This window comes from Cricetulus griseus, chromosome X (genome assembly GCF_003668045.3).
Source record: "Cricetulus griseus strain 17A/GY chromosome X, alternate assembly CriGri-PICRH-1.0, whole genome shotgun sequence".
In the NCBI taxonomy this organism is placed as follows: Eukaryota; Metazoa; Chordata; class Mammalia; order Rodentia; family Cricetidae; genus Cricetulus; species Cricetulus griseus.
This window is the reverse complement of record NC_048604.1, coordinates 56,371,732-56,389,202: the sequence shown is the minus strand read 5'-3', so window position 1 is coordinate 56,389,202 and position 17,471 is coordinate 56,371,732. Positions and strand designations below refer to the sequence as shown.

The following is a 17,471-nucleotide window of genomic DNA, read 5'->3' as shown; positions in this document are numbered from 1 at the left end:
CATGGCAGTTTTAATGAGAATGCCGCCCAGATATGCTCAATTATTTGAATACTTGATCACCAGTTTGTTGGCAATCTTTTGTGAGCTGGTACAGCTTTTCTGGAGGAATTTTGTCACTGGAGCTTGGGGTAGAGAATACATAGCATCACCCCAATACTAATTTCTCCATCTGATTCCCAATTGTAATTAAAGATATGATTTTTCAGCACTCCTGCTACAATGTCTTCTTTAAGATATGGAGTCTTATCCCTCTGGAATCATAAACCAAATTAATGAAACCAAACCATAACAAAACAAAACAAAATAAAAAAATCAAAGTGTTCTGAAGGGGAATGTTCTTCTATATATATGTTTTTCTTATTTGTTAATGACTAAAACACTGATTGGCTGATGGGTCAGATAGGAAGTGACGTAGCTGGGCAGAAACTTGCTGCTAGCTAGCCATAGAGGTCTGGAGGTCTGTATGGATAGACAGGAAGTGATTTAGGTGGGCAGAATCAGAAAATAGGAAGGGACAAAGAGGAAATCACTCTCTTCTCTGCAAAGACACTTAGAAATCGCCATATAGACAGAAATGGAATAAGATGTCTGGACCCTGCTCTGGTAAGATAAGACCATGTGAAAATACTTAGATTAATAGAAATGGGTTAACAATTAAGACAGTGCTAGGCAGTAAGAAACCCTAGCCAATGGCCAAGAGTTGCATAATTAATATAATCATTTGTGTGTTCATTTGGGGCTCAACGGCCAAAGGTCCGGCCGGGACAAAGAACCTTTACACTACATTGTTCTTTTTGTTATGTTATTTTCTCTTAGTGTACTGGTTTGAATGAGAATGACCTCCATAATTTAATGTATTTGAATACTTTGTTTACATTTTAAACTATTTGGTAAGGATGAAGGGGTATGGGATTGGAAGAGGTGTGTCAGTAGTGGCAGGCAAACCTGATTCCACAGTAATGGAAATGTATCATACAAATGCCCACAGGACTATTGATATGGTTCAGTAAGTAACGACCTTTATTGCTAAGCCTTATAACAAGTTTGATGCTAAGTATACATATGGTGGAAGGATAAAACCTACTTGGCAATTTGTCTTATGATACATGTGCATACAAACACAACATGACAGGTAAGTGCCTCCTGTAAACCACCTCCCACATATACATACAACAAAGAATGTAAACCTAAAGGTAAAACTAAAAATTTGTCTGGAAAGAAAGTTGAATCAAAATGCCCTTCATATCTCAGTGCAGGAAAAAGAGGATTAGGGAGAAACAAATGGAACATATGAAGATCTAAACATGATAGACCTTTAAAAGGAGGAGAAATTTGCTTTTAAAATATGGGAGGGAGCGTCTTCTTCATTAAGAGTGAGATTGAAAGACATAGGGCAAGTAAGGGAATTAGATGCCATGAGAGAGACTGGTGAAGGCATCCATAAGAGCCTCTTAAAAGGGTTGTCTTGTGAGAACTAAAGCTAAACTATAAAGTCCCACTTGACCAAGGATAAATAGCTTCATGGAATTCTGGGAGCTCTTAATGTGAAATAACAAGTCACCTGTATTCACTTCAGTAAAAATGGTTTGTTGCCCCAAACCGTGTAGGATATGCTTGATAACACATAAGCAGGATATACATAGGCAGAAAATATGTAAGGGTGTACACTTGCCCCTGATAGGATGTAAGCAGGAAATATCTCAGCCTTGTGGATTTTGCATTTATGAGCACCTGAATAACCTGATTCAGAGCCATTCACTGAGAATCTGGGGTATGGACCTGGCTAGTGTCCATCTTCCTGGCAAGTATTAAATAAAGCTGACTTTATTCAGGCAATCACAGATTTGGTTTTTCTCCTTGAAAGTTTCAGGTTTAAATGCCTTCAGAGAAATTCCCTGAGCAAAATTCTCCTGAGATGTTTCTGGAACAATTCCCTGAATACAAGAAAACTCTTGACTTTTATTATCTTTAAGGCTGGCAATTAAGTTCAATATAGAATACATGACAAACAGAACACAGAAGACAGAATCTGTTTAGAGCCATAAATCATGGGCTCCTCTTAGGCTACAACACAAACTGTATCCTAAGTTTTCCCAGGGAAAGTAAAGAAGGAATGGTTTTTCATTTCCAAACTGTAGAATTTGACATTTATTTGCAACTACTATTTTTTATGGAAAGCCCCATAAAAAATGAGTGAACAAATGCATAGATATGTAAATATCCTGCTAAAATATGCCACAGAAATTAAGGTTTGATCATAGTTTCTTGTTCTACTATCATTGTTACTTTTAGCATAGTGCATTGAATCACTTAGGAAAACAATAACTATTGTGTTTACCATTTAAAACTTTGGTTCTTTTTTATTATTTTGTTGAAATTGTAAAAAAAGTGTTGAAATTTACTTCTAGCTAGGCAATAGTGGTGCAAGCCTTTAATCACAGCAATCTGGCAGACGCAGGTGGATCTCTGTGAATTTGAGGCTGAACTGGCTTACAAAGTCAGTACCAGGACAGGCTTGAAAGCTACACAGAGAAACTGTCTCAAAAACAACAACAACAACAATAAAAATAATAACGTCCAAATATCATGATACAGAAATCATAAAAGTGCAGTTTTATATAAATTTCTCTGTTGTTTCTTGATCCTCACCACCCCCCCAAACAATTACTCATCAGAACTTTGTTTTCTACTTCTATTGGCAGCAATGAGTCAGTCTTCATCAGAAAATCTTCACTGGTTGAACTATGAAGGAAGCTCACAAATGGACCCAAAGGCAGTGGTTTGTGCCAACAGATTTTGCTCATAACTGCTTTGAAGATTGGCAGTTACTTGGCCACTTGACATATCCAGAGTTGCTATTTTGATTCTGTGAAATTTCTGACTTTCTTCTTTCCCTTTTTTTTATTAGAAGGACAATTATTTTACATGTCAATCCCAGGTCCCTCGCTCTCCCCTCCTCCCCTGTCTCCCCAACTAGCCTCCTACCCATCCCATACGCTTTCTGCTCTCAGGGAGGGTGAGGCCTTCTGTAGGGGCTCTTCAAAGTCTGTCATATTCTTTGCGATAAGGCCTAGGCCAAGCCTCTTGTGTCCAGGCTGAGGGAGTATCCCTCCATGTGGGATGGGCTCCTAAAGTCCATTCCCATGGTAGCGATAAGTACTGATCCACTACAAGAGGTCCCATAGATTTCCAAGTTCTCCTCACTGACACCCACATTCAAGAGGTCTGGATCAGTCCCATGCTGGTTTCCCAGCCTTTATTCTGGGGAGCAAGGGTTTTTCCTTTTTCAGGTCAGCTGTTTCTGTGGGTTTCACCAGCCTGGTATGGAGTCTTTTCTTCATATTCTATAATTTCCTGTTAATGTGATGTCATGACTAGTGGAATTTCTAGTAGCCTTTGGAAAATATTTTTGTCTAGTTTCTTCCTTAATGGGTTAAGGTCAGGCATTGTTGTTGGAGCAGCTATATAAAAATCCACAGCAACCTCACCATCTAAAATCTGAGGCAGATCAGCTCCTCCTGAAAGAACAACTCCATTCTATTCTGCAATGGTAATCTCTGATGCATTCACAGTAAATACAGGAACTTTGTTGGCTTCTGAAGAAAAGGGGAATAGTAAACTAATAATGCTGGCAAATGACTCCACATTTTTCTTTTTCTGGTGTGCCATTTCTAATATTATATCATGATAAACACCTTCCTTTGGATTGGCTAAGACAATAACTTGAAATTTTTTAAGCAAGTGAATAGAATTCTCCATGTCATAGATCTGCCTTTGGTATAAGCATTTTAAATAGACTTCATCTTCAAGTTCATTTTTCAGACAAATATATGACTTCATTTTTACTATATCACCTAATTTTTTATCTGATGTATTTTCATTGGCATCTTCTTTCTAATTTTCCTTGGTGGCAGTGTAGCAGCAGCAACAGCAGCAACAAAATGTCTGTTGTACGAGAGGTTTACAGAACAAAAGTAAAGAGATATCTTATAAATCATCTTGGAAAGAATTTGCCTTTGATGTTGTATCAAGAATCTACTGATGGGGAATATACTTCTTTGTATGTTCATCTTATTGATTGTTGTATAAAGTACTGTTTGGCCAATGAGGCAGAAAGTTAGGTGGGACTCATAGTCCAGGAGGATTCAGGGAAATGTAGTAAAGAAGTTGTTTTCCAGGCAGGAAGTGACATAGCAGGGAGACTCATATTTAAGGAAGAACAACAGGAAGTGGTCCCTTTTCCCCTTCACTCTTCCTCCAGTGGCACCATGTGATCCACCAGCAAGGGAGGACACCAGTGGAAGGCGTCTGATAAGTCTTATAAAATATATAGATTTATGATAATTAAGACTGAGCTAACAGACGAGACTCCTAGTCATTGGCCAAGCAGCATTTGTACCTAATATAAGTCTTTATGCATTAATTTGGGCCTTACCTTGGCGGGAAGAAATCAGGTGGCTGGCAGATACCCCACATGTGGTGGTAGGGCTCGGGTGGCTTTTGTTGGAAATATTTATCATAACAATCTACCAATGCAACTTATGATGACTGCCATATTGACTATTCCAGATAATGTTCTAAAATGTTTTCTTTTTTTTATTTTTGAGACAGGGTTTCTCTGTGTAGCTTACAAGTCTGTCCTGGAATGTGCTCTGTAGACCAGGCTGGCATTGAAATCAAAGAGATCCACGTACGTATAACTCCTTAGTGCTCAGATTAAAGGTGTGTGCCAACATCACCTGGCCTAAAATCTTTTTCTTAAATAGGATTTTGTATTATATTTAGAAATTTATCTTTGCTTACCAATTACTGAAATGGTATAATTTATTTAACAAGTGTTTATTTTATTCACTAAACTAAAATATATTTTAGTTTTCTTTTAACTTGTCTTTTAAAATACACATTTAGGGATTATCAGTTGTTATGAGAATTAAACTACTACTGGCCTTTCATTGTGACTATATTAAATTTATCTTCTTTCTGATGTATCAGGTATAAACACTTCCTCAAAGAATAAATTCAAAGGATACAAAGAAAATTCAACAACTAGAACACGCACATACACACACACACACACACACACACACACACACACACACACACACACACACACACAGAGAGAGAGAGAGTTAAAATGAGGAAAACAGATGATATCTTTCAAAAGGCTTCTTCAAAAGATGTTACTACAGACGATATTAATTCTTCAAGTAAAAATTAGAGATTGTATGAATTATCTACTAGATATATTGTTCAGTATTCAGAGACTGTATTTTATTTTTCCCTTTTGTCATTTTAATTAGAAACAAGTATATTTTACATGTCAATCCAAGTTCCCTCTCTTCCCTCTTCCCCTTCCACCCAGCAACCCCTATCACATCACCATTCTGCTCCCCAGAGAGGGTGGGACCTTGCATGGAGGACAAGGGGGAGCAGGAAGATTGAATCAGGGAAGAATAGATGAGAGCAATACCATAATATAAGGAGCCATTATATGTTTAAAGAGAAATCTGGCACTAGGGAAATGCCCAGAATCTAAAAAGATGGCCCCAACTAACAATCTAAGCAATAGTGGAGAGGCTACCTTCAATGCCCTCCCCTGATAATGGTATTGATGACTACCTTATATGCCATCCTATAGCCTTCATCCAGTAACTGATGGAAGCAGAAGCAGACACCCACAGCTAAACACTGAGCCAAACTCCTCCAATAAAGTTGCAGAGAAGTAGGAGTGATGAGTAAAGGGGTCAAGACCAGGCTGGAGAAACCCAGAGAAACAGCTGACCTAAACAAGGGGAACTCATGGACCTCAGACTGATAGCTAGGAAAAGAGTATAGGCCCAACACAGACCCCATGAACGTGGGTTGCAGTTAGGAGGCCTGGGCATTCAATGGGGTTTATGGCAGTGGATCAGTATTTATCCCTAATGTACAAATGGACTTTGGGAGCCCATTTTACTTAGAGGGATACTCTCAGCCTAAACATATGAGGGAGTGCCTTGGTCCTGGTCCAAATGATATGAAAGATAGTCCCTGAGATCCACAATTAATAAATGGGACCTTCTGAAACTGAAAAACTTCTGTAAGGCAAAGGACACAGTTCATATGGTAAAATCAGCAGCCCAGAGACTGGGAAAACATCTTCACCAATCCCACATCTGACAGAGGGCCGACTTCCAAAATATACAATGAACTCAAGAAGCCAGTCACCAAAACACCAAATAATGCAATTAAAAATTGTGTACAGAACTAAATAGAAAATTCTCAATAGAGGACTACAAAATGGATGAAAGACACATAAGATTAACTGTTCAACATTGTTATCCATCAGGGAAATGCAAACAAAACAAACTCTGAGATACCTTCTTGCTCCTGTCAGAATGGCTAAAGTCAAAAACACCAAAGGCTATTTATTCTGGATAGGATGTGGAGAAAGGAGAACACTTCTCCACTGCTGGAGGGAGTGCAAACTCATAAGGTCACTTTGGAAATCAGCATGGCAGTTTCTCAGGAAAATGGGAATCAGTCGACCACAAGATCCAGCAATTTCATTCTTAGGCATATATCCAAAGGATGCACATTCATACACCACGGACATCTGTTCAACTAGGTTCATAGCAGCATTATTTGTAACAGGCATAACCTGGAAGCAACCTACATGCCCCTCAACTGAAGAATGGATAGAAAAAATGTTGTACATTTACACAATGGAGTACTATTCAGCAGGGGAAAAATCAATGGAATCTTGAAATTCGAAGGCAAATGGATGGAACTAGAAGAACCCAGCTGAGTGATGTAACCCAGTCACAAAAAGACAAACATGGTATGTGCTCACTCATATATGGATTTTAGACATAGAGCAAAGGATTACCAGCCTACAATCCATACCACCAGAGAAGCTAGGAAACAAGGAGGACCCTCAGAGTGACATACATGTTCCCCTGGAGAAGGGGAACAGGAAAAGATCTCCTGAGCAAATTGTGAGCATGGGGGGGAGGGGAGAGGGAGTTAGGAGAAAGAGAAGGTGAGAAGAGGATGAGAGAGGAAGACATGAGGGAGAAGGATTGTTGTATTTTTTGTTACTGAATAGTCATATGCTGGCCTGTGTCAAAATTTCCTAATCAAGGTATATCATAAAACTTTTCTATGCACTTTTTATTTGTATACTTAAGAAATAATGTGTATTTTCTACTATTTCTATTGTTGTATGGCATTGTTTCTGGAGAGACTTGACAAAATATCTACTCACTCAAGATAGGCAACCAACAACAGAAAAAAACTAAGTATGTCCAGGGCATTGGTGGCGCGAGCCTTTAATCCCAGCACTCGGGAGGCAGAGGCAGGTGGATCGCTGTGATTTTGAGGCCCGCCTGGTCTCCAGAGAGAGTGCCAGGATAGGCTCCAAAGCTGCACAGAGAAACCCTGTCTCAAAAAATCCAAAAAAAAAAAACCTGTCCTAGTTAATGTTGTCATTGCTGTAATGGAACACTATGACCAAAACCAAGTTGGGATGAAAGATGTTTATTTCACTCACAGTTCCAATTAATAGTTCATCATTAAATCAGGTACTGCAGGAACTCAAAGAGATCATGAACCTGGGAGAAGGTACTAATGAAGAGATCCTGGAGTGCTACTGTCTTCCTCACATGCTTACTTAGTCACTACTCTCAGAAAGCGAAGGAAAAGGGCAGGGACAGCAGCGTCTTTACTTTTAGCCATGCTGTTTATCAGAGAAGACTCATGTGAAGAAAACAAATAAAGATATACACTAAGGATTGATTCAGAGAAACAAAACCTCTAAATGGTATACAGTGTGTTTTATAATATTTGGAGGCTTGGGAGAGAAAAATGAAGGAGAGAGAAAGTCCTTACAAAAGAAACAGAGTAGCTGGATGTGGTGGCACACGCCTCTATTCCCAGCACTCCAGAGGCAGAGGCAGGCAGATCTCTGATTTTAAGGCCAGCCTAGTTTACAGAGTGAATTCCAGGGCTGCAAAAGTTACACAGAGAATCCCTGTTTCAAAAACCCAAATATTAAAAATAAAAGAAATAGAGTAATAAAAAAGCATCATAAAGATGGAAAATACGCAGAGATTCTGGATACTGTTTGTTATTGTGTTGTTTTTTAATTCTTTGGTTGCTAAGGAAATAGTAACTACTGCTATAAAATGATTATAAATGCTGCAGGATTAATCCAACCTATATATTTTGAAAATGTCTTGACTTCAAAATTTAAGTCTAAGGACATGTTACTTTTGAAAAGAGATTCTGTTTTTGTTTCCATTGAAAATGACAAGCTGTGGATTCCTTCCAGACTAATGTGGTTTTATCAGGCAAAATCCCCTCAAGCAGTGTCCAATGTGATCCAACAACCAAGACAGCTGGAATTATGCAGCTTTGCATCATACTATACCCAGGAGTTGGCCATGATTCTGGGTTTTCTAAGGATCCCTTTGTGTTTGACAGTACCCCCAAACAGAAGGAAGCAGTTTGGAAAGAACTAGACCCAAATTCCCAAAAAACATTTATAAATGTCTGTTTTCATTTAAAGAGGGTTGGTTATAAATGGTTAGTGATCCCAGTCAATTTCTTTTTCTTAAAAAAAGAAATATGGTATAGAAATGCATACCACTAATATAAACCATTAAATTTTATCTTAATCATTAAATTGCACTCACACTGTTCACTTATCAGTAGCACTTAATACTATTTCCTAAGTTTCTTACGCCACTTGGTACATGAGATTAAGTAATTCTCGTTCTCCTATCACCTTACTACTCACTCCAAAAAGTCATTGTCGTTATTATGATTTTTTGCTTTACTTTGTTTCGCTCTTTTCTTTCTTTTTCATTTTTTCTCTTTCTCTCTGTGTATGGATGTGTGTGTGACTGTGTGTGACTGTGTGTGCCTGTGTGTGTGTGTGTGTGTGTGTGTGTGTGTGTGTGTGTGTGTGTGTGTGTGTGTGTTTCAGTCTCTCTATGGACATTGATGTGGACATCTGTGAATAACCTGAAATAGGCAGTTGTATTCTATGATGTGTGTCCTGTGGATAAAACTCAGATCATCAGTCTTGGTTGCAACTGTCCTTTCCTACTGATAAATCTTGCCAGTCCCATTTTTCATTTTCATATTCATTCACTGAATGAGTATTTTTTTTGTTTTAATACAGTTTTTTCTTTTTGTTATTATTTTTTTATTTTAGAGGCACTCATATTTACATATCCATCCCCATTATTCCCTCACCCTCCCATCCTCCCATGTTCCCCCTCAACCTCCCCCAACACATCCCCCAACTCCTCCCCAGGGATAGTGAGTCCCTCCACTGGGAACCTTCAAAGTCCATCATATCATTTGGGGGAGGGCCTAGGCCCTCCTTGCTGTATCTGGGCTGCAATGGTATCCCTATTTAGGGAATGGGCTCCCAAAGTCCATTTGTGCTCTAGGGATAAAGACTGCCTCCACTATCTTGACCTCCTAGCTGGCAGTCACATTCAGAGGGCTTGGTTTGTTCCAGTGCTGTTTCTGCAGTTTATGACTAGGATCTCCATGCTCTCAGTACGCTAGGTCAACTGTTTCTGAGGGTTTCTCTAGCACCTCCTTGGCTCCTTTGCTCATCCCTCTCCACAACTGGACTCTAGGAGTATGGTTCAGTGCTTAGCTGTGGGTGCCTCTTTCTGCTTCTAACAGCTACTGGATGAAGGCTCTGGGTAACAAAGGTAGTTTATAAGTTTCATTATAGGGGAAGGGCATCAATGGCATCCTCTCCACCACTGCCAGAATTCAGTGGTGCACACATTTATTCCCAGCACTCTGTAGGCAGAGGCAGGCCTAATACAAGTTTCTGTGTATTCATTTGGGCCTAACTTAGGCTTGTGGCTGGGGTAAAGCACACTTGTGACTGTGGGGTTCGGCGGCTTTTGGCACAAAGATTTATCGTAACAGGAGGCAAATGAATATTCTTATGAATAGTCAAATTACTACTACTAGAAAACATCAAAGGTAAACAATTTATAAAGAACAGAGGTTTCCTTTGTCTTAGATTAGGAGATTCTATTGTAAGGTCAATTTACACTATGCTTTTAGCCCTATGCACTTCATGTTTAGGACATTTGTTGGAACTTTATCATTTATGTCATGATAAAGTTGAGAAAGAAGAAAGGATTGAGATGCACACAATTCTTTCTTACAGGGAATCTTCTCAATACCTGAAGACCTTCACGAATGCTACAGCTCTTAAATTCTAAATAATTTCTTAATAATGGTCTAATGAATGAAAATACAATTAGCACATGGTCTTTTTTGAGAACTTCTTGTTTGGAAGGGTATGGATTGTGTCTAGCACTTCATGCATGACACAAAATGTTCTACGTCCAGCCCTTTGCTTCATAACTTATCCTTTGTTTTGTAATCTTATATTTAATTCTACCTATGTAGCTTAGACAGAAGAAGACTTTGCTATAATCTTGCCTCCACCTGCCAAGTAGCAGGGACCACAGCCCAGGAACACCAGGCCTGGTTAATTTAGGAAATATTTAAAATTCAAACTATATCAGAATCTAATGTGTTCCACACTTGTTAACTACTTGAGTCTCAGCGGGAGGAAAGTAGAAAAAAAATCTTTCCACTCTCCTTGAAGAAAAAAGCCAGCAAACAAAATGATGAAAAAAAATAAAACAAATAATATTACTTAACCATTTAAAATTACATAGTCGATAAAGAGACAACACATAATTACTGCAATGGATATGTTTCAAATTTAATTAACTTTATTAAGTTGGTAACAAAGTAGGGAGTGCTAATTTGGTACTTCATATAATTGGTCAGGAAAAATTTCATTGATCAAAAATACTTGATGACAAACATGAAGAAAATAAAGGGGTGTACCTCTCCAGAGGCAGATTACTGCAGACTGTAGACACCAAGCAACACAAGCAGTAGCACACTGAATCCACATGCTCAGCATGCTCAGAAAATAACAGGTTAGCTGCTATAATCAAGGGGGGGCATTATAAATTCCATAAGTAGTGGAGGGCAAAGCCATGCAGGAACATTAGGCTGTTATAAAGATTTGCACTGTGTTTAACTTATCCTTGCCCTAAGTGCACAGTCTGGTCTTTGTTCTTATATTAGAGAAGGTAACTTTAAAACAATGCAAATGCAGTGCTTAACAAAAACTTCCTTTGTTTGCTTGGAAAATTTGGGAGAAGCCTAATATTAAAAACATGATTCAGAATTCAGCATCTTAGCTTTTCTTTTGCTTTATATCAGCTAAATTATTCTGATTCTATGGATGCAGATGACACCAAAGATCATCAAGCATCCCTATGATGGAGACCCAGTACCAACTCTGGAAATATTTCAGGTTTATTTTTATATTCTCCTGCTGGGCAAGTAATGTTATACTGGCTCCATGGTGAATGAATAATTATTGGAAGCTTTGCATTTGTTGTATTTCCCAGACTCTGATCTGTATGCTTCTCTTTGGGCTGATTGCAATCCACATCTTTTATGTTTAATAAACTTGAAACATGTCTACAACAACATTCTGTGAGTTCTACTGAGTCTTTCCAAAGGACTATTGAAATAGAGTCTGAACTGGGCTATTTAAAAACTGACAGTTTGCATCCAGGTGCCTTTCCAAATATATTTTATTATAAAATACACATTGCTATTCAATATAAACAAAACAATTTATTTAAATTTTCAAATGGGTAGTGTTTTCTTGATATTTATGTTGTTATGTAACTATCCACATCTTTCTCTTTCTCAATTTTTCCATCACTATAAGAATAAAAAGCAGGTATCTTTCTCCATATCTCCAGGTTCTAGTAATTTCTATCATACATTCCATCTCTATGAATTTACCAGTTGCATATTTTCAAATCATATAATATGTATCTTTTAAATCTGGCTTACTTTAATTAACAATATTTTCAAATTTTATTTGTTTGCAGCACATACCAATTATTTTTTCTTTGCTTTTTATAACTGAAAAATGCTTCACAGTCTGGATAACTATTGATTAGTTTGTGAACATATACTTTTCCTCAGATACTCTAAACAATGTTACATTAAGTGCTGTCACTTAAGTAGCACTTTGACCATGTTATTTTCAACACTTTGGGATGTATAAACTTAGAGGTAGAATAGTCAAACCATAGGTTAATTCAATATTGGCCTTTAAAAAGAGTCTTGAATTGGGCAGTGGTGGTGCATGCCTTTAATCCCAGCACATGGAAGACAGAAAGGCACGGATCTCTGTGAGTTCTAGGACATTTGGTCTATATTGTAACATCCAGGACAGCCAGGGCTGCAGATAGAAACCCTGTCTTGAAAAACAAATAATAGAAAACAAATGATAAAGTAAGAAAAAAACTAAAAAAAAGAAAAAAAGAAAAAACAAAACAAGTAGTATTGTGATGATTTTGTATGGCATCTGTAAATTTTCCATTCCCAGAAAAATAGATAATGATTTGGTTGTTCTCTACATTTAACACTTGATATTTTCTGTTTTTATTTTCTTTAATACTCTGGTAGATATGAAAAATAATCTCATTGATTCCTGTTTTAGACACTAATGTTATCACAAATCTTACTAAGCTTTTCATATGTGTTTTATTTACTATAACATGAATATGTAATATTTTCTATGTGTAATTTATTGATGCTTCGATTCCAGTTAAGGGGGATAATTTGGCAATGGGACTGGATTAAGAGCTGGGTAATGGACTGTGAACAAATCCTTTGAGATATATTTTCCATGGCCTCTTTCTTGTAGTCTTTGATTTCTGACAACCATGAAGAGAAAACTTCCTCTGTCACCCTTTCTACCACAATGTTGCTCCTCACAAAAACTCCAAAACAGTAGAACTAATCATCTGTGGAATGAATCCTCTGATGTTGTGATCTAAAATAAACCTCTCCTCTACTGAAATGACTGTGTAAGCTACTTCTCACATTTGGAAAAAAATGTACAGTCATTTGAATAAAATTTTAAAGATGTGTTTAATTTCTTTGCTCACTTTCAATTGAATTTTTTATTTTTGGCTGTTCAGTTTTAGCAGTACTCTTTATAAATTGGAAAATAGAACCTTATTAAATATATGTCTTGAAGATGTTTCCATCTAATTCAAAATTTGGCCTTTCAGTTCCTTGAAGTTATATTTTTAAGAACGATATTTTTCACTTTGGTAAATTTCAGTTCAGAAAATTTTTCTTTTGTTTCTCAAAGCTTTGCTGTCTTGCATAATGAAGTATTTCACTAGTTTATTTTCTTAAGATGAAAAAATCTTGCATTCTTGCAATAAAATTTTCTTTATTATAATGTATGACTTCATTGGTTATTAAATTAATTTCAATACCTCAAAATAAACTCAACATCTCTATATGTTGTCCCTTTTCTAGTATGTTCTAAAGATCAAAAATTGCATGCGTGACCATTAAAGTATATTAACTGCATTTCCTCTCTGCTTTTTGCTTCTGATTATCATTTAGATCAGGCTGAAAGCACACAGTAGTTGCTATTCCACAGTGTAAAGGGGAAATGGTTCTCCTTCTTGTCTCAGTTGAAGCCATCTTTGGTTTCTACCTTTTGCCCTGAAAATTCCCATGGGAAAGCACCCAAATCTATTCTAGAAACTCAGGGTCAAAATGCCCCAGCTAACTGCATGTTCTTGGTTCTTGTTAAACTGCTTGCTTGCTTCTCACTTCAACCACCAACCAGGATGTAGTTTTTCTGTGTTCTATGCCTTTAAAAACTCCCTCTAATATGAATTGGCACTGCTCTGTAAGTAGTTTTTCTCCTCAGGCAATGGAAGGCACTCTTTGAAATTTGGACCTGCTGAGTGCTCTATAGGTTTTGACCCATAGCATACCTCCTGGAATCTTTGTATTTTTTTCATTTTTTGTTTATATTAGAAACAATTTTTTACATGTCAATCCCAGTTCCCTCTCTCTCCCATCCTCCCCTGTCCCCACTAACAACTTAGCTGTCCCAGACATACCCTTACTGCTCCCCAGAGAGGGTGAGGCCTTACATGGGGAGGTTTCAGAGTCTGTTATATCCTTTGGGATATGGCCTAGGCCCTCCCTCATGTGTCTAGGCTGATGGAGTATCTCTCTATCTGGAATGGGCTCCCAAATTCCATTCCTACGAGCAGTTTGGGAGCATGGACAGAGGGGAAAGGGAGCTAGGAAATGAGATTGAGGAGAGAAGAGGAGGGATTAAGAGGATATGAGGGAGCAAGAAGTTTGAGTTGGCAGAAGAATAGAGGAGAGCAAGATAAGAAATACCGTAATAGAGGGAGCAATAATATAGGTATAAAGAGAAATCAGGCACTAGGGAAATGTCTGCAGATCTACAAGGATGACAACAACTAACAATCTAAGCAACAGAGGAGAGGCTACCTTAAATGCCCTCCCCTGATAATGAGATTGATGACTAACTTATATGTCATCCTAGAGCCTTCATCCAGCAGCTGATGGAAGTAGAAGCAGACAGCCACAGCTAAACACTGAACTGAACTGGAATCCAGTTGCAGAGATGGGGGCATGATGAGAAAAGGGGTCAAGACCAGGTTTTTGAAACCCACAGAAACAGCTGACCTTAACAAAGGGAGCTCATGTTCCCCAGACTGATAGCTAGGAAACCAGCATGGGACTATTCCAGACTCCACGAATGTGGGTGTCTAGTAGGAGACCTCAGAATACTATGGGGCCTCTTGTAACACATCTTTGTATGTTTTACACTTGCCATTTCATGTAAGGTATTCGATTATATGAGACAAATACATTTACACCCATTTGTAAAGTCTCAAGCAATGAAGAATTTAGAGTCAAGTTGTTTACCAACTTGTTAAATGGATGGCTTCTAGTCAGTTTCCCAAAGGACCCTGCTTTTCCATCAGCATTCTCATCTTCAGAGCTCTCACAAGAATTTTCAATTTAGTTTGAATTACTAGAGCATTTTAAACGTTTTGATCTGATTTCTCCAAAGTTATTCAATTTCCCCCCCATACAAATTCTAAAGACTTTTTAATGATAAGATATAATCATAGTAGCATTCTCCTTCTTTGTATTATTTTTCCTTCCATGTTAGGAAGCCCCACCCACTATCTTAACCATGGTGAGTTCCTGAAGCTCCTTAAATGGAGGAAACTTTGATTTTTTTTCTGCTGTTAGAAAGCTTCCAGTCCGTGGCCAGTTGCTTCTATTGATTGTAGGATACAAGAAGTAAAACATCACAGCAACAAGAATATAAGGCATAGGATTCTTTATGTTTATGGTCAGAAAACAATGAAAAGACCAAGAAATTGTTGCCAGGATCCCATTGTCTCCTTTAAGTGTAGGGGCTTGATTTGTTCTATATAGTTATATTCCACCTCCTAGAGGATTCATTTTCTATCAAGAGTGTGACAGTCTATTAACAAACCATTTGGCCTTTAACAGACATTTGAAGTACAACCCATAGATTATATAGACAAATTAAGTATCTGTCAAGTTCGTTGCTTTCTGCTAGAGCCTGAAGTTCTGACCACTGACTTGAAGTCATGGAGACAGGTAAAATGGATGAATTAACAAAGAGAAACCTTGCCAAAACAAAAGATCCAATTAGAGAAGAATTCTTTGTTCCTGTGATTTAAGGCTTCCTACTTAGATCAGATGTCTACTTAATCCTGGAGGCTGAAACGAAGAGAAAAAAAAAAGCAAAACAGAAACAAACAAACAAACAAAACCCTTAAAAGAAAACCCTGAATGGACACTTGAGTTCCTGTTCTTATTGAAGAAACCTGAGTCTCATTTCCTGTCCAGATACGGATAGTTCAGCACAGGAGCTCAGACTAAAAAGTACCAATCACTACAAGGACTGAGGAGCCTCCCTGCTGTTACCAACAGAAATGATCTTCATCTGCCTCGATACACAAATTTGAGATGATACAAAGTAAAAAAATGAGTGTAAGTCTAATTGAAGTAACCCTGGAAGCTTATTTGGAACTTGTGGATATGAGATTTGCATTTTTCACACAGACACAGAGTGGCTTGAAGAACCATATAAAGGATACACATACAACATGTGACCAAACTGAGAAATATTTTTCATTATATTTCTTTCCTCATCGAAGAGATACCTTGATGAATAAATGCATCAGGTGTGTTGAGAGAGGCCCATAACTCCAGGGAACAATAAATGAGACAGTGAGAGTCCTGAGTTAGCAGGTAAACCTAGCAAAACAAATGACAAAAAAATTCTCTGAAAAACCAAACTAATTTGGAATCACAGCACACAAAAAGGCTAAGACAAGGAAGGAGTCTAGCTACTATATTAAAAATCCAAATACAGTGCTGCAAAGATGAGGACACTTGCTGCTGTTTTCGGACACTTGCTTTTGTTTGCGGAGGACACTAGTTTCATTTCCAATCACCACACTATGGCTCACAATCATCTGTATTTCCAGTTTCAGGAGGTCTAACATGCTCACTGGGGTTCTGCAACCATCAGGCAGTCATGTGGTGAACATATATACATACCAAAACACATTTACATAAAATAAACAAACCTTTCATTATTGCTCAGATATGGCCTACAGTCTTCTAACATAGGAGTAAAAGCATTATAATAAAAATACAAATCACTACTCACACCAAGAAACCAAGCAATCACAACCAGAATGAGAAAATACAATCAACTGCTAGCATTGGGGATTTTAGAGGAAAGAAATTGCTGGAATACAGAGCATGAATAAATGCATCAGTCTAAGTAAATATCAAAAACTTAGGTATAGAAACAGCACACTAAAGTGCATGAGAAAGTAGAAAGCAAACACTGATAATCTGGAAGAAGAAGGAGATACAAATTTATTAGGGCTTTAAACAAACTCTGTCAACCACAATTATACAGGGCTTTAAGATTGCAAAAGAACAACAGCTGAGTCAGAATCTCGCAGCAATGTCTATCTGAAGTATAAAAAATTCTATCTGTCAAAAAGATAATGACATTTTTAAAGGCACATAGGGCATTCATTACCCCAGATAAACTATGTAGACATAATATGTCTCAAAAATTTTCAGATATTGACATTGTAGTCTCTATGTCCTCTGGGAATAATGGCATAAAGCTAAATCTGTAACAGAGGAATCAAAGGCAGTTTATAACCAGTATATAAGATTACACAATAAACATGAAATAACTACACGAATAAAGGGATATGATTCATATCAATGTATCAATTATGGCAAAAATAAGACTTAAAGACATAAAATAAAATAAAAATAGAATAATTGAAGGAAAAATATCAAATATTTAGGAGGAGACTATGGAAAGAAGGAATATTAGAGCCTGAAATCATTACATTGTAAATGCTAACAGGGAACTTCATAGACTAAAATCATTACATTGCAAATTGGGAATGTTTTCAAATACTAGTCCCATCTTCTTTCTCAAAAGAGTAAACAATTCCTACAACACATTAAAGGGA

The 17,471-nt window shown here is 37.5% G+C and overlaps 1 protein-coding gene across 1 annotated transcript; it reads right to left on the bottom strand.

Annotated features, from left to right (window-relative positions):
• Nucleotides 1–3,337: 3,337 nt before the first annotated feature.
• Nucleotides 3,338–7,716, bottom strand: LOC100762296 (39S ribosomal protein L1, mitochondrial). Its single transcript, XM_027432940.1, is given in 4 exon segments — nt 3,338–3,403; nt 3,406–3,894; nt 3,930–4,035; nt 7,652–7,716. Coding segments are annotated over 4 exon segments (726 nt in total).
• Nucleotides 7,717–17,471: the final 9,755 nt, after the last annotated feature.